Source organism: Pelodiscus sinensis, chromosome 1, assembly GCF_049634645.1.
Source record: "Pelodiscus sinensis isolate JC-2024 chromosome 1, ASM4963464v1, whole genome shotgun sequence".
NCBI lineage: Eukaryota > Metazoa > Chordata > Testudines > Trionychidae > Pelodiscus > Pelodiscus sinensis.
In genome coordinates, this window is record NC_134711.1 from 311734372 (window position 1) to 311758968 (window position 24597).

The 24597-nt window shown below is 42.4% G+C and overlaps 1 protein-coding gene across 17 annotated transcripts in view; it reads left to right on the forward strand.

Moving 5' to 3' along the window:
- Positions 1-24597, forward strand: part of DLG2 (discs large MAGUK scaffold protein 2) — a 1555116-nt gene that overhangs the window by 658182 nt on the left and 872337 nt on the right. The window contains exon 1 of one of the 17 annotated variants that reach the window (XM_075919434.1): positions 12131-12221. The exons of the other annotated variants lie outside the window; for them this stretch is intronic. Coding sequence (XP_075775549.1) covers positions 12204-12221 — 18 coding nt within the window. The 5' untranslated portion in view covers positions 12131-12203. Of the gene's footprint in view, positions 1-12130; positions 12222-24597 lie in introns of those variants that run through there. 17 annotated transcript variants of the gene reach the window in all.

Consider the following 24597-nt stretch of genomic DNA (forward strand, 5'->3'; position numbering starts at 1 on the left):
TGAGAAGTCCCAGTCTCTTTAGCCTCTCTTCATATGGGACCTGTTCCAAACCCCTGATCATTTTAGTTGCCCTCCCCTCTCCCACCCTCTCTCTTTCCCTCTCCCACCTCCTTTTCCCAGTCTCCCCGAGTTTTGTTCAATAAAGAGAGTTTCTATTTTTGAACACACATGTCCTTTATTTTGTACATCAGGAAGGGGGGCAAGGGAGGTATAAGTTGAAGGAGGTGAGGGAGGAATGGGGTACGAGCCCCCGATGGGGAGGACTGGGGTAGCTCTGCGGGCTCCTCGGGGTGGAAGCTCTCCTGCAGCCCCTCAATTGACCCCCCGCCCCGGATGGCAGCCTGCAGCAAGTGCAGCCGGGCTGATGGCCAAGTCCTGTGATATGCCGAGTGTGGGCATTCAGGGCACTCCAAGCCAGGACTGCTTTGCTGTCCCTCATCAAGTTAGACAAGCGAGCGGGGAACCCCTGAGAACTGTCTGTCCGTGTTTGGGGTTGGGTCCCTTTAAGCACAGCCCTCGGCTAGCCTGAGACAGCAGCTCCACGCTCTAAGTCCTAATCTGATGTCTTGCCGGCACACAAAAAATTGCTACACAAAAAATTGATATTCTCTCAGGAACTGGCAATCTTAAACAATTGTTTATATTTTGAGGTTTTTTTAAGTTTTAAAACAAAATTTAGAAACAGTCATTTTAAACTGATTTAGAAAATTTTAAAAATATTTTAGGGTTTTTTTTCTCCCATTTTTCATTTGACCACATACTTCATTCCAGAAAATTGTTTCAGAATAGTAGTGACTTCAGTATTTAGCTGGTACATACATCTAGGCTGTGTCTAGACTGCATCCCTTTTCTGTAAAAGGGATGCAAATTAGACACATCTCAATTGCAAATGAGGCAGGGATTTAAATCCCCCCCGCTTCATTTGCATAAACTTGGCTGCCGCTTTTTTCCGGCTCGGAGCCAGTCTAGACGGGGATCTTTCAGAAAATAAAGCCTTTTCCGAAAGATCCCTTATTCCTTTTTTTAAGAGGAATTGCGATGTGTCTAATTTGCATCCCTTTTACGGAAAAGGGATGCAGTCTAGACACAGCCCTACTGTTTCCTGTTCAGTGCATATTCTTCTCTAAAGGATATTAAAGAAATAGTATAGCACTAACCCTCCCTGCCACAATTCATTATGTGTGTCCAAACAGTTGTAAAACCCTACCTTTCTGATATTATTGCTTTTTTACCATTTTGCATTAGTACAAGGCAATGAAGAATCACTGCCCTCCAAATTCCATCACTACACATAAAATAATTGAAATGTCACGTAAGTCCAACTGAGACAAATTTGTTTAGTAAAACTTTTCCTTTTTTGTGTTTTACTGTGTCTTTCTTAATTAGCTCAAAGAACTATCTGAAAATATTTTGGATCACCATAGCAGAGATAATTTAATCAAGGAATGCCAAGAAATCATGATGAAGTCTGTGATGGTATGTACTGAGCCCTTTGAGACCTCCTGCTAGTAGTGTTGCTGTCCTACCACATTCTGCCCCAGAGAAGGAGCAGTGAAGGTACTCCAGACCTGCCAAGAATAGTTACTTCCCCACATCCAATCAAAGTGCAGCAGGCTCAAAGGGCCTATGCTAGTCAGTACGTGGCTGAGACCAGAGGAGCAAGGATGCTTCTTGCTGGCTACTGGAGTTCAGTGGTGGTATTGGCATTTGGTGAAGAAGAAGTCACAAGGTCTAGATGGCATTCACCCAAGAGTTCTGAAAGAACTCAAATGTGAAATTGCAGAACTCTTAACTATGGTTTGTAACCTATCCTTTAAATCAGCTTCTGTACCCAATGACTGGAAGATAGCTAATGTAACGGCAATATTTAAAAAGGGCTCAAGAGGCGATCCTGGCAATTGCAGACCGGTAAGTCTAATATCAGTACCGGGCAAATTAGTCGAAACAATAGTAAAGAATAAAATTGTCAGACACATAGAAGAAGCAGACTGTGAAGAACTTCAAAAAGATCTCACCAAACTAAGTGACTGGGCAACAAAATGGCAAATGAAATTTAATGTGGATAAATGTAAAGTAATGCACATTGGAAAAAATAACCCCAACTATACATATAACATGATGGGGGCTAATTTAGCTACAACTAATCAGGAAAGAGATCTTGGAGTCATCGTGGATAGTTCTCTGAAGACATCCACGCAGTGTGCAGTGGCAGTCAAAAAAGCAAACAGGATGTTAGGAATCATTAAAGGGATAGAGAATAAGACAGAGAATATCTTATTGCCCTTATATAAATCCATGGAATGCCCACATCTTGAATACTGCGTACAGATGTGGTCTCCTCATCTCAAAAAAGATATATTGGCATTAGAAAATGTTCAGAGAAGGGTAACTAAAATGATTAGGGGTTTGGAATGGGTCCCCTATGAGGAGAGATTAAAGAGATGGGGACTTTTCAGCTTGGAAAAGAGGAGACTAAGGGGGGATATGATAGAGGTTTATAAAATCATGAGTGGTGTGGAGAAAGTGAATAAGGAAACATTATTTACTTGTTCCCATAATACAAAAACTACGGGCCACCAAATGAAACTAATGGGCAGCAGGTTTAAAACAAATAAAAGGAAGTTCTTCTTCACACAGCACATAGGCTGTGGAACTCCTTGCCTGAGGAGGCTGCGAAGGCTAGGACTTTAACAGGGTTTAAAAGAGAACTAGATACATTCATGGAGGTTAAGTCCATTAATGGCTCTTAGCCAGTATGGGTAAGGAGTGGTGTCCGTAGCTGTTGTTTGTCAGAGGGTGGAGATGGATGGCAGGAGAGAGATCGCTTGATCAGTACCTCTTCAGTTCACTCCCTCTGGGACACCTGGCATTGGCCACTGTTGGCAGATAGGACGCTGGGCTGGATGGACCTTTGGTCCGACCCAGTATGGCCATTCTTATGTTCTCTAGCTCAAAGGTTCTTTGAGGACTTGCTCCAATAGTTGAGCATCGCTCCCTTCCACTTACTGGTTTTGTGCTGCTTCACTCTTAGTAAGAGCAGGAATAGCCCTTTAATTTTCATATCTTCCTTTTCTTTCCTCACAGTAAGTTTTTGAAATGTGTTTGTTCCATTAGCATTTGGCCATCTGTTTCTGTGATGACACTTCATCAGGGAATCTATTTAAGCTATTTTGGAAAAGAATAAGTATGTGCTTAAATTCAGCTGTAGGCTGCCACAATATCTTGTAGCTATAGTACAAACCATCCTGCATACATGAATATTCTTCTCATCTTTATTCACCATCAGGAAGAACAGAGAGAAATCCACTTCATAATTTCATAGAGTTTAAGGCCAGAAGGAACCATTACATAAGCTTTTTACAAACTTCAGCAAACCAAGGACAACTATTTTGATTTAAAAAAAGAGACCTTCTACCTTGCCCCCCATTTCCTCCATTCCCTTCCTTTTGTTGCTCACTCTGTACCACCCTCCCTCACTTTCCCTGGGCTGGGGGAGTGGATTGAGGGTGTGAGGACACCAGCTGGGGGAGCGGGATGCGGGATAGGGCTAGGCCTGTGGGGGTTAGGGTGCATGAGGAGGTTCCAGGCTGGGGCAAAGAGTTGGGGTATTGAGATGTGAGCTCTGGTAGGCGGTCCGAGTGTAGGAGGGGACTCTGTGATGGTGCAGGAGGAGGTGTGGGGTCCCAGTGACACTTCCTGTCACTTCCAGAAGCAGCCACAAGGTCCTTGTGGCCTCTATGTGCATAGGTGGCTATGGAGGTTCTGTGTGCTGCCTTTGTGCCCGTTGGGTACAGCTTGTGAAGCTGTAGATCCTAATCTCTGTAAGGAACCATGCACATAGCCTCTCAGATCACCTCCACCTCTAGAGGCTGCCTCGGGGATCTGTTGGCTGCCTCTAGTAGTCACAGGGGAATAAAGGCAGATAGGGAGCCTGCTTAGCCATGGACTTTAGGCGGGCACTGAGAGAAAGGGGAAGAATTGATCAGCAGGACCCATGGATTCTCCCCTATGCAGGGTTCCCTCAGTTTTAGAAAAACTGTGGGCTGCAGTCATCTCCCAGGTGGTACGAGGCTTGAGGTCAGCCCCCTCCCCATGAGGCGGGGAGCCTGCACTGCATAGGGGGGCTAAGCTCCCTCCCTTCCTTGTTGGGGGAATGGCAGCAAGGCTTTCCCCACTGTTGCATTTGGCTGGTGCTACGCTGGACAGCAGTCTTGGCAGTGCCCAGCAGTGAAGCAGAAGTCCGTCAGCCATGCCGCTGCTGGGAGCCCTCTAGTGCTGCCACAGCCCAGCATCCAGCCCCACCCACAAGGAGCCGGCTCCGCGAGACGGAAGATCAGCATCTGCCTCCCAATGCTGCGCTGTAGCATCTGCCCGGAGGCCCCGCAGCCTCCAGGTACGGCCCGGGGGAGGCACCACTGCACTGGCCACTGGAGAAGCCCTGGAAGTGGCAGGGCTGGAGCCATTGCACTGCGGGGCTGGGGAAGCATCCAGAGGACACCGGAGGCCTTTCCCCTGTGGGACCTGCTCATCCTTCCTTCTGCTCAGTGGTGCAGGCAGCTGCATTTCCAAGGTGCGGAAGGCTGCTCTGTAGGGTAGCCACATAGAGCAGGGCTCCTCCAGACATCAGGGGGGGAGACTGTTTGTCTCCCCAGGAAGTTGGGGGGGGGGGGGGCTGTAGCTAGAAGGAGCTAGGTCACTCACCAAAAAGCTGGTGTATACTGAGAAACGCTTCTGTGTTGCATTGTGTCCAGTGTACCTCACCCCATAACTTGCTCTGTGCTGACAAGGTACCATTTGGGTTACCATAAACACAAAGCAGGTTTCTGTGTTATGTGAAAAGGTAATCAATACATACTTATTCACTTTCTCCACACCATTCATGATTTTATAGGCCTCTACCATATCCTCCTTTTAGGGAACATCTACACAGCAGGGCTTAACTCGAAATAAGCTACACAAATTGAGCTACATCAAATGCGTAGCTTATTTTGAAATAATTGGGAGCATCTACACAGCACTTATTTTGAAACAGAGCACTCTTCCTCCAACTTACCTTACTCCTTGTACAATGAGGTTTACTGGAGTTGGAGTAAGAAATCCTCCAGCTTGACAGTATTTCAACATTATTTTGAAATAATTGCCTGCTGCATACACACGGACTACGTTATTTCAAAATAATGCTAGTTATTTTGAAATAATGTTTCAGTATAGACGTATTCTTAGTTACCTCTTTCCCAAGCTGAAAACTCAGTCTTCTGAATCTCTCCATATGGAATCTGTTTCATACTCTTAATCACTTTTCTTGCTCTCTGTTTGAGATGGTGTGCAGTTTTGGTCACATTGCATTGCAGGTGTGGTTATACCATATATATAACCTTATACCACATATATAACCTTTATCTATCCCTTTCCCAATGGTTCCTAATATTGTTAGCTTTTTTGACTTCCGCAGCACAGAGAGCAGATTTTTTTAAGAGACCTAGCCACAACAGCTTAGAACTTTCTTGAGTTATCACAGCTAATTGAGGCCCCATCCCCCTTCATTTTGTTTGTACAGTTGGGGTTGTTTTCCAATATGCATTACTTAAAATTTAATAACATTAAATTTCATATCTCATTTTGTTGACCACACATCCAGTTTTGTGAGGTCCCTGTGTCTCTTGGCAGTCATCTTTGGCATTCATTATCACGAGGAATATTATATTGTTTGAAGAATTTGCCACCAAGTTTGAAGACTTTTTCCAAATTACAAACACATTTTTTGCTTCTTGTCTTGTCACCTTGATTTACTTTGAAACTGGACATGCCCCCTTCCTTATATACTGTGTTGTCAACTCTTGTGATTTTGTTTTTAGGACAAGTTCTGTGATATTTCCTGCTCTTAATTAAAATTTAAACTGATGGAGGCACGTGAAGACAATGGATATCAGTTTTCATTTCAAAAGTGTAGAGAAAAGCCTGAAAACTTGAAGCAATATTATTTCCACTTGGGTTGATAATTGCAACTTTCTTCCTTTAATGGGTTTATGTTGCAGTTTTTCAGGGTCCAGCAAGCCCAGAATGGCTCTGCAAGTCCTCTCCACCATCTAGCTCTGGATCTGCATTGCTCCTAGGATCACAGTGTCCTTTACAGGACACTGCTCTCTGGCAGTGCCCAATATTCCAGTCTCTCGCCCTCTTTTGGAGTATCAACAATCCTCAGTCTCGCTCTCTGTCACCGGGGCCAACTGCAGCCCCAGTCTAGCCCCTCACCTCGGGTGCAAGCCATAGTCTATAAAGGATACTCTTCTGTGTGGCGAGGTGCAGAGTAAGAGCGAAGGGGGTCCCAGGTCCGCCCATTTTTCTGGGTCCTAATCCATGACCCTCAGGGGGCAGCCTTGTTTTCTCATTTTTCTCTCCCCTCTACTTCCTTTTTCTCCCTGGGCCACTTCCCTGTGACTCCTTGTACCTTCTTGGCCTTGGTACTAAGGCTCCATTCTGGGAAGTATCATGCTGGAGCAGGGTTTCCCAGCCTATGGGTCAGGACCCAAATATAGGTTGCCATTACATTTCAAAAGGGTCGTCAGGTGTCTCCCCAGGTGGCTCTTAAGGAGCCATTCACACATTTTTTGAATTACCCTGGGTCACCAAGTCTTCCTGAATTGTCAAAATGGGTCTCCATCTGGAAAAGGTTGGGAACCGCAGTGCTGGAGCATCCCTCTCTAGCTCCATTTAGCCTACCCTGCACTGCTCTGTCCATGGTGCTTCTCCTTCTCTGGGAGCCAGTCCTGCACCCTCACTGGTGACAACTCGCTTGCTTTCTGCTGTGCTGAGCATCTTCTTACAAAAGGGCTTGCTCCAGCAAGCCACCCTCTCATTGGCTCCCTAGAAACCTCTCTCTGATTGGCTGGGTCTCTGTGTAGGCTCCCTCCAGCATGCTTTAACCACTTTTGGACAGAGTGGGCCAGCCACTCCCCTACAGCCTTGAATGTTGTACAATGCTGAGTTTAGTAACTCTTATAATCACTTTGTCATGAATACAGTGCTGATTCTTTGAGACTAATAAACACTGGCCAGACTCCCGTTCTGGTGGGCAGGCTGTCTTCCAGGTAAACTAAGCAGTTTTGCTGGCTACTGTTACTACATGAATCATAGAATCATAGAACTGGAAGAGACCTCAGAAGGTCATCAAGCCCAGCCCCCTGCTCTAGGCAGGACCAATTCCAACTAAATCAACCCGGCCAGGGCTTTGTCAAGCCGAGACTTAAACACCTCTAGGGATGGAGACTCCACTACTTGCCTAGGTAACCCATTCCAGTGCTTCACCACCCTCCTAGTGAAATAGTTTTTCCTAATCAACCTGGACATCTCCCACCACAACTTGAGACCATTGCTCCTTGTTCTACCATCTGTCACTACTGAGAACAGCCTCTCTCCATGCTCAGGGTTTAGCTGATCGCCATATTTGGGGTCGGGAAGGAATTTTCCTCCAGGATAGATTGGCAGAGGCCCTGGAGGTTTTTCGCCTTCCTCTGTAGCATGGGGTACAGATCACAGCTAGAGGATTCTCTGCATCTTGGGGTCTTCAAAGTATTTGAAGGCTTCAATATCTGAGATATAGATGAGAGGATTATTCTAGGAGGGGTAGGTGAGATTTTGTGGCCTGCACTGTGCAGGGGGTCAGACTAGATGATCATAATGGTCCCTTCTGACCTTAAAGTCTATAATTTGTGTCTGAATAAGCAATGTACTTGTGGTGGTAACTTATCTATCTGAATTCTGTAATGTCTACATGTAGTCATTGGAGAGTTGGCATAGTACTATATCTCAGGCACCATACTTTTAAAAAATAAGCTAAATTGTAACTCAGAAAATAAGATATGTCTATGCCCTTCATATATGTTGGTGCTTCTTCTTCTATTAATCTTTTTTATTACATGGAAAGTGAAAGTGTGATGGTTGCCATAGTGGGACCTGAACCAGAGATCTCCAGAGCTGTTTTCAGTGTGGGTTAAAGAGCCAGGATCTCTCATGGGGCTCATACACAACCATATACTGTATAGATTGGGCATAGTGAGAGAGATATAACATACACTGGCCAGAAGGCTTTGCAAAAACTTGGTGAGTCAGGCTATTTTGCTTCACTCTATGGTACTACATGTTGAGAAATCCTAATTCTGTTCATCCAAGAGAAAAGCACTGGATTTGCTTTACAAATATTTGACATCTCACTGTTTTCTCACAGGAGATTTCATCTCAATTGAGAAGCAGAGATTCAGAATCCTTGTGCTCATTAATTTGACCTTGTTTTGTCAGTAACAAGTAAGAACACTTTTTGTAAAATTGTGTAGTCCATTTACATAATTCTTTCAGAAAAAGACTACACTCTTCCTGTTTTTCAGGTTCATGTTTTGGATGAAAGTTATATTCAGGAATATAACTAATGTAAATACTTTTCAACAGGACTACTGTAAATTAAAATATGAACATTTCAGGTAGCTTAGACTAATTGATGTCTAATTAATCTTTTCTGTGTAATGCACCTTGCCCACTAGTTCATAAATTTGACAATCTTGAGATATTGGCACTTCGTATCTGCCTCTTTGTGCATGAATATGTTGATGCTAGAGACCTTTTTTATTTCTAAATACACATTATTCTGATTCCTGTGTCACAGGAGCTACCATAACATGCTCTGCAATAAAAAAAAGATGTTGAATACTTGTACACTTCTATAAGAGGCAATTCAGCTGATGTGGTGCTTCCTACAATTAACTGTCATCATAAATAAGAAAAAGAAGAAATGGTGAGTGCAGCAGTGCAGCGACATGGAAAGTTTTCTGGCTGTGGCTGAACACACAGGTTTTATCATATTGACTTGTCCAACAGCTAGCCAGCAAAGGGAAGGGGGGAAAATGTTGTCTTGCAGGAAAAAAATGAAGCACTTAAAAGAGGAAGCTTCCTTTTGTTACAGCTACTGAAGGAAAAAAAACACATGTATATTATGTAAGTTTTATAAATTGGAGTCTAAAGTGGGCTTTAAGTGACATATTATTCCATGTAACCTTCTTCATTAGTAAATTCCAATTGCTGAAGTGGGTGCTGCAACTAGTTGAATTGTTAGAAGCCCCTGAATGATGGAAAGCCTTCATAGCAGATGTGAACGAACCCCATTGCTTGATGTAAAGCTGTTAAGTCTGAATATTGATGGAGGTGTTGAAGCAATTGCTGTTTCATTATGTCGGACCATAGCCATACATGGTTATTTTACACACAAAATGACAAGCCCTTGCCCTGAGGAATTTGTAATTTTAACTTACTAAATAATACAGTATTTGCATTACAGAGGTTTAGAGGCTCATTATGCAGGTGCTGCACAAACATAGTCCTTGCTCCAACGAGTTTTTAAAAAGTGAGTATGAACTCCCTTGGGGTTTGTCTACATTAGAGTTTTTGTGCAGGGGGCCTGATTTAATTCCCATTAACTAATGGTTTTCTACATACTAGTCTAAAGAATCCATTAAACTTTGTTCCAGGTTTAAGTCCTAAGGAAAATCACAAATGCTTGTTTTGGAATAAACTTTGATGAACAGTCAAGACAAGCATTTAAAATCATATACTTAACACCAGTTAATGGGCAAGTAATTAAAACGGCACTTATAAATTGTGGTCTAGACATAATTTTAAGCTTAGTGGATTGAATTCACTGTAACATGCCTCTTCATACTTATACGTGTTGGGTGCAAGTCCCTAGTTTAAAGGTATTGTAGTTATATGTCAGTGTGTCTTTTGAATGATTAACCGGTAAGCCTCACTCTTATTGCATGATGCTTTCTGGTTACGCTTAACCAGCAGCCTGGCTGGGCAAAAGTAGCCCCCCGCTTCAGCCCAGTTGGGCCTGCCATGCCATGCCACGGGTGTAGTGGGTGCTCAACTCCCTGCCCGATGTGCGATGCAGTGAACCCAACCCAGTCGGGGCAGCCTACTGCACCAGTTAGGGTGATGCTTACCAGTTTACCATTCACATCCCTATTCAAAAGGCATGCTGACATACAGCTGCCTCCCACCTGCCCCTGTTTAACCCATTAAACATAATGTTTAACCAACTGATTAAATGGAATTTTACATCTCTAGTTTCAAAAGAGCTGTAAGAGGATTGAGGCTAGTCTAGCATCCTTTAAACTATTCCAGATAGATTTTTGCCTGCATATAAGACAACCATAAAATAAGTTTGCTAGAATACAAAACTACAATAAATGTATCCTTGCAGAAAAGGAAAGCTCCTGCCTTGTGTAGTGTTTATATATTTTAGACTAAATGTTAAGAGTGGTAAAGAAGTCAGTCTTCAGTGTTTTTCACATTTTGCAGTGACTCATGCTATATGGAGGCATGAACACACTATCTTTTATTAAAAATATACTTTTAAATAACTCGATTTAACATTTAGGAGACTCCGTCATGTAACTTAGTAATAGATACAACAAGTTTATAAATAGTGGCAACAGTACACTCATAAGATTGAGACAAGAGTGAGAACTTGGGGTAAGAAAATGAGGTGCTCATACTGCACATCCATACCATAGCTCTGGAATTATCTGAAAAGCAAAAAAACAAAAAAACACCCCTCTTTTCCTGACTGGTAGTCAAATATTACACTCTGCTGTTTGCACTCCAGCTTTATTCTTTTGAAGTGTATTTGATGATTCATGGTACCTTTATTCTGAGTTGCTAAATATAACAAAATATAATAATTCCTGTATTTATCTACCTCTGCAAAACCTTAGGTAGATTTAGAATTTTTATTCTCTTTCTTGGTGGCAGTAGCCCAAGAATTTAATTCTTGATGTTAGTATTTATTTGTAATGCACTTGTATCTGTGAGCCCTAGTCACAGACCATGAGTTCACTGTGCTAAATGCAGTGCAAACTCAGAACAAAAACATAGCCACTGTCTCAAAGAACTTATACTCAGATTTTAAGGCATAAGACAACAGGGTTGGTACAGACTGGGGAGGATGGGCTTTCTGCTGCTCTTTTCCCATTTATAACAAACCACATACTGCACAGGTAGCAGACACACAACTGCTATACAAATAGCACACTGAAAAAGTTAAAACTTAGAACCCTGTTCGCTTGTTTCAAAATTCACAGCTCACTTGAACTGAAGTGGAATTCTGTTAACTCCTTTATCTTCTTGTGGGGCAGCCACTAGTGAGGAAAATTACTCTTGGAGTAAAGAGCACAACTAGATGATATGCCTTAGGCTCTATGGGGGAGAGAATGAGGTGAACAATGCCAAACTTAACATAACTCCTACCTTGTTCCCTCTGCTACATTGCAGTATGTGATTCAGGAAAGTGTTTAATGTCCTCTCCCCTAATTTTTTGATGGGCAATATTCTCCTCCACATTTTTAAAAAAGCTTCTGTTTTTTCCCTCCTCCTTTCTTTTTCCCTCTGACCGTTTAACATAAGTAGTTAACACACATTTCAAGGTGTGGTACTGAGGATATGTCTACTTTCGAAATGCTGTAACAGCTCAGCTGTGCTAATGTGGTGCTTCAGTGTAGACACTATGCACGCCAACTGGAAGGCTTCTCTCATCACTTTGGTAATCCTCATACAATGAGGTTTACAGTTATTTCGAGAGAAGGGTTTTCTCTCGAAATAACGCTGCTACATGGGGCATTTTATTTTGCAATAATGCAATTTCAAAATGGCGTCTGGACACGATTATGCTAATTAAGTGTGGGATATTTAAATCCTGCACTTCATTAGCAATTTCGGTACAAGATAGGGAGCAAGTGTAGACATACCCTCAGAGAAGTATTGCAGCACTGTTTATACCAGTAGTTAGGTTGGTATAGCTACATCTCTCAGCACAGCTTACATGCGTGGAGCCCTGTGTCTCTGACTGGATGGGTCAGCTTAGAGGGATCACAGCTCTCAGGAGTGTGGATTTTTCTGAGAGATGTAGCTATGCTGATGTAAGTTTCTAGTGCGGATTTGTCATAAGTAGGAGTTACTAAGGAGAGTTGGACTTACCTGGAGAGTGAGGAAAGGGTTAAGCAACTGGAGATTCACCTGGGGGTGGGGGATTGAGCAGTAAACTAGTGAAATGCAGATAAGAATTTCAAACTGAAAGAGAGGGTTTTTTCTTCCTCTCTACTCTGTTTGAGATCAGAGCAGTTTTTTCCAGGTATGGAGGGAGACAGGCTTTCCCAGGAATGGACTTCTTGAAATGTGTAAGTAGGGAAGTGTTTAGTCTGTCAGGTTTTATTGTTTTCCTTGTTTGAGGGTTTGGAAATCATGTCTGAGCTGGTTAATTGTTTTTCTCTTTGTAACTAAAGATTATAACCCAGGGATTTCCCCTGAGTATATTTAACTCCATGGCTTTTTAACACCCAGTCATTTACTATGCTTGCAACAGTAGTTTTGTTTTGATGATAAAAGTGTTTTCCTTTTTTGTTGTGATTAATTGGTATTGGTTGGTTGTTGTGTCCTTAAGTTTACATGCCCAGTTACCTGGACAGAGTCCACTGTTCTCTGTGGATTCCCTCTGTTTGTTTTCCCAACTCCAAGCAAAATGGAAGTTGGGGCAGAGGAGAGAGCTTTGCCTTAGGGAGGGGATTCCCAAGTGATCTCTTCCCTGGAAAAGGGGTTTATTTTATATTTTCTTTTATTTACTTGGGTAGTGGATCAAACAAGTTTGTCTCTGGGAATCACAGAGACAGGTTTTACAGAGTCTACTCTATTAGCTGGCTCCCCATCTCTGCACTCAGAATGTCAGGTTGGAGAATTGAGCCTTGACAGGACTGCATATGTTTTGCCAGACCCGAAGAACTCAGTGTAGCTCAAAAGTTTGTTTCTCTCACCAAGAGAGGACATTACCCCAGTTACCTTTTCTCTGAAGCTACTTTTAAACTACAGCCTATGATGCCATAACTTAACCTCTGGGACTTATACGTTACTCAAACATGTAGCACCTCCTCTCCACCTGGTTACCTTCTTTAATGCCAATCTGCTTACAGGTTTTGATGGACAGGTCTGGGTTCTTTTGTATCCTGCCACCCACTCAACTTTATTTTTTCCGATGGATTTATTTGGCAGGGCCTCCACCTCCTCACGCCTTCCTGGCAGGGTCACCAGGGCAGCTTGGGAGGAAAATTCTAACCCAGGGTAATCCCCATGTACTTGCCAGATAGTTGGAGACTCCCAGAAAATAACACAAACACATACACTATAGTAAACACAATTATATTAAACAGGGGACAAATATAACATAACAGGGTAAAACACTATTTTTAGGGTCACTTGTGCCCAGCAAGTGTAAGATTAGTGTCCCGTTGATACTTTATTGGGGCTCTTGATGACTTATGATCACAAATTTCTTCTCTGCAGTGGTTTAGCAGTGGAGCGGACTGGGTCCAGTACAGCCCAAAGGACTCCCAAGTGGGAGAAGGTGGTAAATCCCTTCATAGGTTTAATATACAGCAGGTTATAAAATCCTCAAATTCCCTGACTTACTAACTAAAAGATGGTGCACTCACACACTTCATGAATGAGCCTTAGGTTCAGAGATGACTCAGTCACTGCAGAGATGCTGGTCTCTTCTGGCAGGGATCCACTTCAGGCAGGAATCAGGCTGTTACGGTCTCAGAATTTCCCCTCACCACAAAGGGGTGCAAGGCTCAAGGTGCAGGCCACACAACTGCACCAAAATTCAAGCTATAATCTTCTACCCCAGCATTCAGACACACACAGCAGGCACCAGCTCCGAACCAGCAGACCGAGCAGAGCTGACCATGCGGTGACTGGTCTCACCCAGGGAGCCAGAGAGCCAACTCAGCCTGGCTGGGGAAGACTCCCAGCAAACTCCACAAACTGGGAATCAGCAGTGGAGAAATAAAACCCAGCTGAGAGATCCTGCCTTCATGTCCCTAGAGGCTAGTTCTCAAGGGGAAACCCTGCATGCAGGCCTGGGGCTTACTAGCTCCCACACAGCCAGCCTTCCCCTTGCCCTGGCTGGCTCCCGACCCCTCCAACAATGGCTCCTCCTTCCCCTCCTGAACTCCCTGGGAGGGGCATCTCACTCCCTATGGATTGCCGGGCTCACTCTGTCCCTGGTAGGGAGGGGGAGCCAAGACAAACTCAGTGTTCCTTTCCCTCAGCTGCCAGCAGACAGAGCCCCGGGAATCTAAGTAATCTCCTTGGGGGTTACAAACATAAGCACTTGTAGCTTCTGGCACTTATGGAGGTGGTTTTATTATGCTAATAGGAAAGCTCTTTCCCATCAGCATAGACTGTTTTTCTTCCTCCTCTCAATGTAAAGGAAATTATCAATATTATTTTGGGTTAACTGATGGAAGACTTACTAACTTGGTTAATTTGTTGAAGTGGTAATAACAATGAAACTGCCTTGACTATAATTTTAAAAAAAATGACAGTCCCACTCTGAAAGATCTGAATAGAAATTGAGTTAAAACAAATCTGCGTGTTCAAATGAAGTACTAACTAAAGGATAATATTAAGTTAAATATTGCTCACCTCTAAGTAGGAAATCTAACCACACCAGATGCAGTAGCCTAGTTAAGATCCCAGTATCTGATCCAAGGCCCATTTCTGTCTGAAAATGAAGATAGTATGTAAATATTGTACTGTTGAATGTTTCCTATGTGGTACATTGAAGACAAGAAGTAGCCTTTACAAGAAATCGGAGGTTTAACCACACCAATAAATCAAGACAATGCTGACAGAGTAATTGTGATGTCTCTTTCCTCAAGCTTGCTGAAATAAAAGACCATAAGAAAAACTGCTGCCACTGCTCTTGGAGAAGCTGAAGTATATCTAGTATAGTTGCCAGTATTGAGCAATTCTGTTCATAAATTCAGAAAGAATTAACTAATCTTGAATAACAAAGAAGCAGACTGCTTTGTTAGGTATATAGTGCCAATGAAAATACTTATAAAAGAAGCAACATTTTATTTGTAGTTGAAATTATGGTATAATCCCATTCTGTTGAATAAACCATTGTCCAATGCCTACACTGATAGGGACAGCTTAATTTTTCCGAGTAGGGAAACTCTTATTGTTACTCTTATTTCCATAAGGAATCCTATCCTGGGCACATGAGCCTTCAGTGCTGATTTGAGTATCAAAATATGTGGAAATGACTGTTTTACTTTAACTACACAACTCTGAAATTCGGATGTCTAATACTTTCTGAGGTCATGCTTAAGTTTCTAGTTAATTTTTTATTCATGAATTGAAGAAATAGCACTGTATTTCACTTCATAAATCTCTTGCATATACTTATGGTAGAAAGTTGGTGTTTGATAGTTTAATAATAGAAGATTAGGGTTGAAAGAGAGGTCAGGTGGTAGTCCAGTAAAACGCCCTGGCCATTATTAATTTACATGTTTTGTTTATAAACAAATGGCTTTTCCTATGTTCATTAATATTGTACCTTTTTATTTGAACAGAGAGAGATGTATAAATAAAATTTTCGAATCAAGTTGCAAACATTTTAAAATAAAAGTTTGCTTCAGCACCAGGGGAGCCGATAGACTTCCTTGGCCTTTGCGCTTCCAGCAGAGGTGGGGTCTTAGACAGAAAGGGAGTGAGGTCAGGGGCCTTCAAGAGTTCATCTACCCCAACACTTGGGCAGGACCATCTCTGACAGATGCTTGTCCAGCCAGTTGTTGAACCCCAAGTGACTCATTCTACAACCTTCCTTGATACACTTAGAAATCTTAAAACTCCCCTGCTACAGATTAAGACCATTACTACTACTTCTTTCTTGTTCTACTTCTTTCATTGGGCTTGGAAAACAGTTGATCAGTGTCCTCTTTATAATGGCTCTTACCTTATTTGAAAGCTTCAGAGGGGTAGCCGAGTTATTTGAAGACAGTTACCAAGTCATCCCTCATCTCCTTTTCATGAGACTAAACACGTCCAGGATTTGTTTTCCTCACAAATAAGGTTTTTCTGAGGTTCTGTCATTATTGCTACTCCTTGGGATTTTCTCCAGTATACCCACATCTTTCTCAAATGTGGTGCCTCAAACTGGTAGTCACCAGTGCCAAGTCCAGTGGCACATTATCTCTCTTGTCTTACATATAACAGTCTAATTCATTCACCTCAGAGTGACTCGTTAACTTTGTAATCTGCTATGACCTCCTGTGACGGACTGTTGGGCAGTAGTAGCTGAGCCAGCATTCTGGTCACTGTGAATCTAATTACCTCATTAAGAAGAGTTTGCCTAACTGATGGGGCTAAGAAAGGAACTAAGAGACTAATTAACCCATTAGGTAGATACGAAAGCAACAAGGGAGAGAGGAAAGGATATCTTTTCTCTTCTTGCCTCAGGAGCTGAGGGCTGGTTAGGTCTTTAGGCTAAGTCTACATAGGGAGATAGAAACAAAACTTTATTTAAAAAGTGCATTTGGTGTTTTACCAGCAAAAGAGCACTGAGCTGCCTGTGAATTTGAAAAGAGTCAGGAGTGAGCTGGCTCTGCCACACTCCCAGATAATTTTCAGTACAATTACCACCTCGTTGATTAAACTTGAAAAACAACAAATAGTCTAGCAGCACCTTACAGACTAACAAACCAAAACATGTAGATGGTATCATGAGTTTTCATCAGTACAATCCACTTCTTAAGTTATCCTCCATTTTGTAGTTTGTGTATTTGATTTTTTTCCCATCCTAAGTGTAGTACTATGTAGTCTTTACTGACTTTCATTTTGTTGATTTCAGACCAACTCTCCAATTGGTCAGTTATTGTGAAGTCTAATCCTATCCTCCAAAGTGTCTGTAACACTTCCCATTTTGGTTCATCCACAAATTTTATAAACATTTTCTAAGTCATTAATGAGTATACTGAATAGTTCTAGACCCAGACACACATTGGCACCCTACAATATATGTCCTCCCAGTCAGCCAGTGAACCATTGATAACTATTCCTTGAATAGGGTATCCCAATCAGTTGTGCATCCATCCCATAGTAATTTAATTTAGACCATGCTTCCCTAGTTTGCTGATGAGAATATTATGTGAAACCGTCTGTGTGAATCTTCAGCTTCTATGTTCTGTCCCTTTCTCGTATATCTAGTCTTGTATTCTTACCATTTAGAAGCCCCAATAAATAGTTAACCCAAAATAATATTGATAATTTCCTTTACATTGAGAGGAGGAAGAAAAAACGAGGTACACTTCATAGTGACCTAGGCGTAGGATGTACTGAAGTGACTTTAAAACATTTTAAATGGAAGGCTAGCTTATTTAAAACTTTATTTAGCTTCTGCAATGCATGATGCCGAACTGTACCTAAGCAGAATTTGGAATTTGTCTAAGTTAAAGGTGAAAGATTTATATAATCTGAAGAGAAACCAGAACATTTATTTTTGCTTGTAATAAGAATGACAGTTGACAGGTAAAACCTGAGAGAAATGCTAAGAAAACAAAGAAAGAGGGATCTACAGGGCAGCTAATTAATTAAACACCATTTCAACAATAAAGTCTTCAATGGAAGCAATAGCAATATGAAAAGAAAAGCCAAGAACAATTGAGAGACTATCTCCTATGAATTCTGGGATTTTAGACAATCATGGGTTAAAAAAATGTTTTAAATAACAGTATTTAAACTACAATAGCTGACTAAATGCAAGTAAAGCAAATAATAATGGGAAATGAATGTAGCCAAATTGCACCTTCAGTTATAGGTTTGCAAGTTCATTGACCTCAACAGAATTGCAGTAGCTTAAGTTAGCACAAAAAATGGCCCACTGAATTTAATAATAAAAAATTCTAGTACACTGTATCTTTAAATTCTCAGCTTGGTCACATGTGACCAATACATATTTCTGACTGTTCTCCATTATTCCTGTTTTTTTTAAGAAAGATCTCATGATGATCATTCAGGAATTGGCTTTTGATATCAATTTATAGAATCATAGAAATGTAGAAATGAAAAGCACCACATCTAGCCCTGTGGTAGGATTAAGTGTGATCTAGACCATCCCTGATAGGTGTTTTGTCTAACCTATTTTTAAAAATCTTCAGTGACAGAAATTCCACAACCTCCCTAGGTAACTTCTTCTGTTGCTTAAATACCCTTACTGTAAGCAAGTTTTTCCTAATGTCTAACGTAAATCTCCCATGCTGCAATTTAATCCCATTACTACTACTACATAATTTTTGCCCAGAGCTCACTGTTTATCACCCTCCTATTTATAGCAGCTTTATACATACCTGAAGACTATTATGTCCTCCCTTTTGTCTTCTTTTCTCCAGGCTAGATGATCCCAGTTTTTGTCAATCTCACTACTTATGGCCACACCTGCACTGGCACTTTACAGCACTGTAACTTTCTGGCTTGTGTGAAAATACACTCCTCCAAGCACAGCAAATTACAGCACTGGAAAGCAAGGTACAGCGCTGGGAGCCATGGCCACACTTTCACACAGCCACACTTTCACATGGCAGCACTTTAAACTGTTAAATATAGATGAGGTCTAAGTCATGTTTTCTAGACTTTTTAATCATTTTTTGTTTCTTTGCTCTGGACTTTATCCAATTTGTCCACATCTTTTCTGAAGGGCAGTGTCCAGAATTGGACATACTATATACCTGTTGGGAACTTAGTGTAGAGTAGAAGAATTGCTTCTCATATCTTGCGTACAACACTCCGGATAATACATCTAGGACTGATGTTTGCTTTCCCCACATCTCATATGTTAATTCATATTATTTAGTTTATCCACTATAACTCCCAGATTCTTTTCAGCAGTACTGTTCTGTAGGCAGTGCTTTTCCATTTTATATTTGTGCAATAGATTATTCCTTCCTAAGTGTAGTACTTCACAATTTTTCTTATTGAATTTTATTCTGTTCATTTTCAGGTAATTTCTCCAGTTTGTCAAGGTCATTTTGAATTCTGTATGTGCTCTCCAAAGCTCTTGCACCCCCTCCCAGCTTGATATTGTTTGCAAACTTTGTGTACCCTCTCTATGCCAGATTACGAATTAAAAAACTGAATAGAAACATATTTAGGACACATCCCTTCAGGACTTCCCTCAATGTGCCCTTCCAGCTTGACTGTGAATAACTGATAATTTTTCTGAGTACGGTTTTTCAAACTGTTGTGTACTTGTCTGCTAGTTTGTCTAAACTATGTTTTCCTGGTTTGCTTGAGAAGGTCATGTTAAGATGGTATCAAAAACTGTTTCAAAGTCAAGGTATACCATTACTGCTTTCCCATTCACAAGGCTTGTTACCCTGATGAAGATTTTGTTGACAAATCCATTTTGACTGTTACTTATCACATTTATTTTCTTCCCCATGCTTACAAACTGAGTTTTTGCTCCCTAATCTTTTTGGGAACTAAAGTTAAGATGACTGGTCTATAATACTCTGGGTTGTTCTTATTTCCCTTTTGACAGAAAGGCATTTATTTTCCCTTTTCCAGTCCTTTAGGCTTTCTTCTATCCTCCACATATTCTCAAAGATAATTGCTAATGGCTCAGAGATATCTTTAACCAGTTCCTTAAGAATTGTAGGATGTATTTTGTCAGACACTGACTACTTGAAGACATCTAACTTCTTTCATTCTTAACTTGTTCTTTCTGTGTGTAGCCTCTGGTACTGCCCCATTCATGCTGATGTTTGCTATCTTAGTCATTCAATTTTATCTAATTTTAATATTTTTTTCCTGATACTGATCTCAAAGTAAGAGTACCAACATCCTTCAGAAATGATAAGAGACACCAGCAGATTAGAACAAATGGGCAGGCTACACTTACATTTTATGGTCAGCTACTTAAAATGTTACAATTTGGATGGGGCTGGCAGCACCCACTATTATTTAGGTTGCAACACTTTCCATTATAAAACTCTGCTTTCAGTTGCGTGTAATTGTGCCAAACCATAACCATTTAAGCTAAAATCTTCCATGGTGGAATTGCTAAAATTGTGTCTGTGTGTGTGTGTGTAGGCAGAAGGAATTTCAACCAAAACAGTTCAACTATTTGAGAACCAGGGGGAAATTTTTTCTTTTGCCCATTTTGTGTTGATTTTCTTTTGAACAGGCTTAGTGCTCAATGATGTGAAACAGGGACTTGAAATTTGAATAGGGAAGTGAATTAGCCTCTGTCAGGGATGAGTCTTTTGCTGTCCCTCTGAAAATCCGATAGAATTGGCCAAGTTGCAAACCTTTGGAATAATAACGCAGTTCATGCATTTTCCATAGAGACTGATTTCCTAGGCTGCATCTATGCTGCAACGCTATTTTGGGATACTAGAATATTCCAAAATAGCTAAGCCATGTCTTCATTGCAAGCCCATTATTTTGAAACTAGCCAATTAGCCCATCATAAGATGGGATTTTCAGGTCTCTCCTCCACATCGGTCTTCTCTCCTGAGCCTCCAGTCTCTCGCTCAGTGTCTCTCTCTCTCTCTCTCTCTCTCTCCTCCTACTGTCTCCACCTCTCTCTCTCAGCTCTCCTCCGCCTTCTGCCTCTCTCTCCATCTCTTTCTTTCTCTTCTCCTCCTCCTCCTGCCTCTCACTCTCTCTCCGCTCCGTCTCTCTCTTTCTCCTCTCCCCCTCCTGCCTCTCATTCTCTCTCCTCTGTCTCTGTCAGGGATGCACACGCCCGGGTGAGACCAGCTCCCTGCCGGCCGATTCCCTCTCCCCGCCCCCCACCAGCCAGTCAGCCAGTTCCTCCTCCTGATTTCCCACGGCCAGCCTCACTGCCCCCGACTCCCACCCCTGACCAGCTTTGCTTCCCACTGGCCAGCCCTGCGGCCTCTGACCCCCCACCCCCAACCAGCTTTGCTTCCCACCAGCCGCCCCTCCCCGTTCTCCCCTGGCCAGCGACGCTGCCTCTGATTCCCCCGCCCCCGCTCATTCCACGAGGAGTAAGGGACATTTCGGAATAGTGGTTTATTTCGAAATTTGGTGCTGTGTAGACAGGGCCAAATTATGAAATGAGATATTTCAAAATCAGATCAAAATAAGATACTCAATTTGAGCTACACAAATTGTGTATCTTATTTTGAGCTATGGTGCAGTGTATATGCACCCCTAGAGATTTCTGTCACCACAGGGCATGCCGCCTGATGCTTTCTCTGTTGCAGGTCATTCTTGGTCTGGGCAACTGAACTTAGAACACGGAGAGTCTTTCTCTCGCTCCCTCCACCCCCAACCTGTGTTCTCAATGACTTCCTTCTCCACCTCCATTAGGCTTGTGTAACCTGGAGCAGGAAGGTTCCTCTTTATGAATGCAGAGGGGATCAAGAGACAGATATGCAGAAGGTGGGAGAATATTGGGAGAAGAATCTGGGGGAAGCTAGAACCAAAGGCTGGAGATCGGGATAGAAGAGAATGGGACTAGGTGGGCCCTGGGCCAGGGAACTGAAGAAGGAAATGGACAACGAGGAGCCAATAGTTGGAAGAGGTGAAAACTGAAATCCAAGTAAGGGAGGAGGGGGCTTGAAGGAGATTAGGACTGAACCAAGAGAATGGGGAAAGGAGGACAGGTGATGGGGAGACTGATCTAATGAGAAGCTAAGGTGTGGAAGGAGAACTGATGCTGGCTGGGTCAAGGATCCAAGCTAATGAGGGAGGACAGAGAAACCATGAATGTGGGAGACCTGGAGAATATGGTGAGTGGGGGAGAGAGACTGGATGGTGAGTCAGGATGGAGGGAGAGCTGGTATTGGCTGAATAAGGAGTGGAGTCCAGTGGAGTGAGACAAGATGCATATTGATTCATAGATTCTAAAGCTGGAAGGGACTATTGGGATCATATAGTCTAACTTTCTGTATTACATGGACCATAGAACTTGCTAGACAAGGAGACTGGGATGAGAACCCCAAGGAGTGGATACAGGAATACCAGAGGTGGGGAAAAAGACAAGATGGGGGTAAGAACAGGTTGGAGGGGATGGCCCAGAAGAGGACACCCTTGAGAGAAATGGGCAGAAGAGTCTGTGCATACTAGAGAATGCTTTCTTGCAAAGCATAGAGACTTAGAAAACCTGGTTTTCATTCATCATTTTTCTGCTGTCAGGAAATATCTGTGAAAGCCACTGGCAAAGCACTGCATCCCCCTCTAGTGCTGGCCCATAGAGAGGATGACAAGCTATTGCTGCTTTAAGTTACCCTATTTATTGAAGTGGTGAAAGTCTGTGTGGTGGATCTAATTCTAAATCTTAATTGTGGCATTTCCTAAATTTTGAGTATTGTAAGTTATCAACCTTAAAACAGTTAAAATTAGCTGTTTAAATGCAATATTAATGTACACTATTAGATGCAGGCATTTCAAAATAATGGTGATGAGCGCAGGACAAATACCCAGGTAGAAATGTAAAGGCCACCTGTCTGCAACAATCTGTAGAAATATAAACTTCATCTGGCTTTTTAAAAATACCTTATAATATCTCATTTGTGTGAATTTCTGTGTGAATATGTTTAATAAGAATTTTTGTGCATTGCTCTTTCTTTATTTGTATCAGAAAATTACTGCTTTCTTCTCTAGCACTTCACATTTTCCCATCTGGCTCTCATAGATATCTATCACATCAACATTTTCTTACAAAATTTTAAAAGCTGCTCCAAGATGTTTTATAGACTGCCATACTGAACGTTCTCATGTAAAACTGGAGTTTTTATTGTCCACCTAGTGTAAAAAATACACCCACTCCCCTATTTTCTTGTACTCTCTATTGTGTTGCTTCTTCTTCTGCCTTATTGATATTTAAAATCATCATGAAAGAAAACACTCATAGACTCATAGACTTTAAGGTCAGAAGGGACCATTATGATCATCTAGTCTGACCCCCTGCACAGTGCAGGCCACAGAATCTCGCCCACCCCTCTTAGAATAATCCTCTCACCTATGTCTCAGATATTGAAGCCTTCCAATACTTTGAAGGCCCCAACATGCAGAGAGTCCTTCAGCTGTGATCTGTGCCCAATGCTACAGAGGAAGGCGAAAAACCTCCAGGGCCTCTGCCAATCTACCCTGGAGGAAAATTCCTTCCTGACCCCAAATATGGCGATCAGCTAAACCCTGAGCATGTGGGCAAGACTCACCAGCCAGACACCCAGAAAGTTCCCTATAGCAACTCCTATCATCCCTCCATTGACCTATTTCCAACTGGAAATGAATGGTCAATTAGTTACCAAGATCATGTTATTTCATCCAACCATCCCCTTATCATAGAATCAGAACTGGAAGAGACCTCAGAAGGTCGTCAAGTCCAGCCCTCCACTCTAGGCAGGACCAATCCCATCTAAATCAACCCGGCCAGGGCTTTGTCAAGCCGAGACTTAAACACCTCTAGGGATGGAGACTCCACTACTTCCCTAGGTAACCCATTCCAATGCTTCACTACCCTCCTAGTAAAATAGTTTTTCCTAATATCCAATCTGGACCTCTCCCACCACAACTTGAGACCATTGCTCCTTGTTCTGCCATCTGTCACTACTGAGAACAGCCTCTCTCCATCCTCTTTGGAACCTCCCTTCAGGAAGTTGAAGGCTGCTATCAAGTCCCCCCTCACTCTTCGCTTCTGCAGACTAAACAGACCCAAGTCCCTCAGCCTCTCCTCGTAGGTCATATGCTCCAGACCCCTAATCATTTTGGTTGCCCTCCGCTGGACCCTCTCCAATGCGTCCGCATCCTTTTTGTAGTGGGGGGCCCAGAACTGGACACAGTACTCCAGATGTGGCCTCACCAAAGCCGAATAAAGGGGAATAATGACATCTCTGGATCTGCTGGCAATGCTCCTCTTAATGCATCCTAATATGCCATTAGCTTTCTTGGCTACAAGGGCACACTGTTGACTCATATCTAGCTTCTCATCCACTGTAACCCCCAGGTCCTTTTCTGCAGAACTACTACTTAACTGGTTGGTCCCCAGCCTGTAACTATGCTTGGGATTCTTCCGTCCCAAGTGCAGGACTCTACACTTGTCTTTGTTGAATCTCATGAGATTTCTAGTGGCCCAATCCTCCAATTTGTCCAAGTCACTCTGGACCCTATCTCTGCCCTTAAGCGTATCTACCTCTCCCCCTAGCTTAGTGTCATCTGCAAACTTGCTGAGGGTGCAATCTATCCCCTCATCCAGGTCATTAATAAAGATATTGAACAAAACCGGTCCTAGAACCGAACCTTGGGGCACTCCACTAGAAACCGACCTCCATCCTGACATCGAACCGTTGATCACTACCCGCTGGGCCCGGCCTTCTAGCCATCTTTCTATCCATCTTACCGTCCATTTATCCAATCCGCATTCCCTTAACTTGCTGGCAAGAATATTGTGGGAGACCGTATCAAAAGCCTTGCTAAAGTCAAGGTATATAACATCCACTGACTTTCCCATGTCCACTGAGCCAGTTACCTCATCATAGAAGCTAATCAGATTGGTCAAGCACGACTTGCCCTTTGTGAATCCATGCTGACTATTCCTGATCACTTTCCTCTCATTCAAGTGTCTCAAAATGGACTCCTTTATGATCCCTTCCATGATTTTTCCAGGAACCGAGGTAAGACTGACCGGCCTATAGTTCCCTGGATCGTCCTTCTTCCCTTTTTTGAAGATGGGCACTACATTTG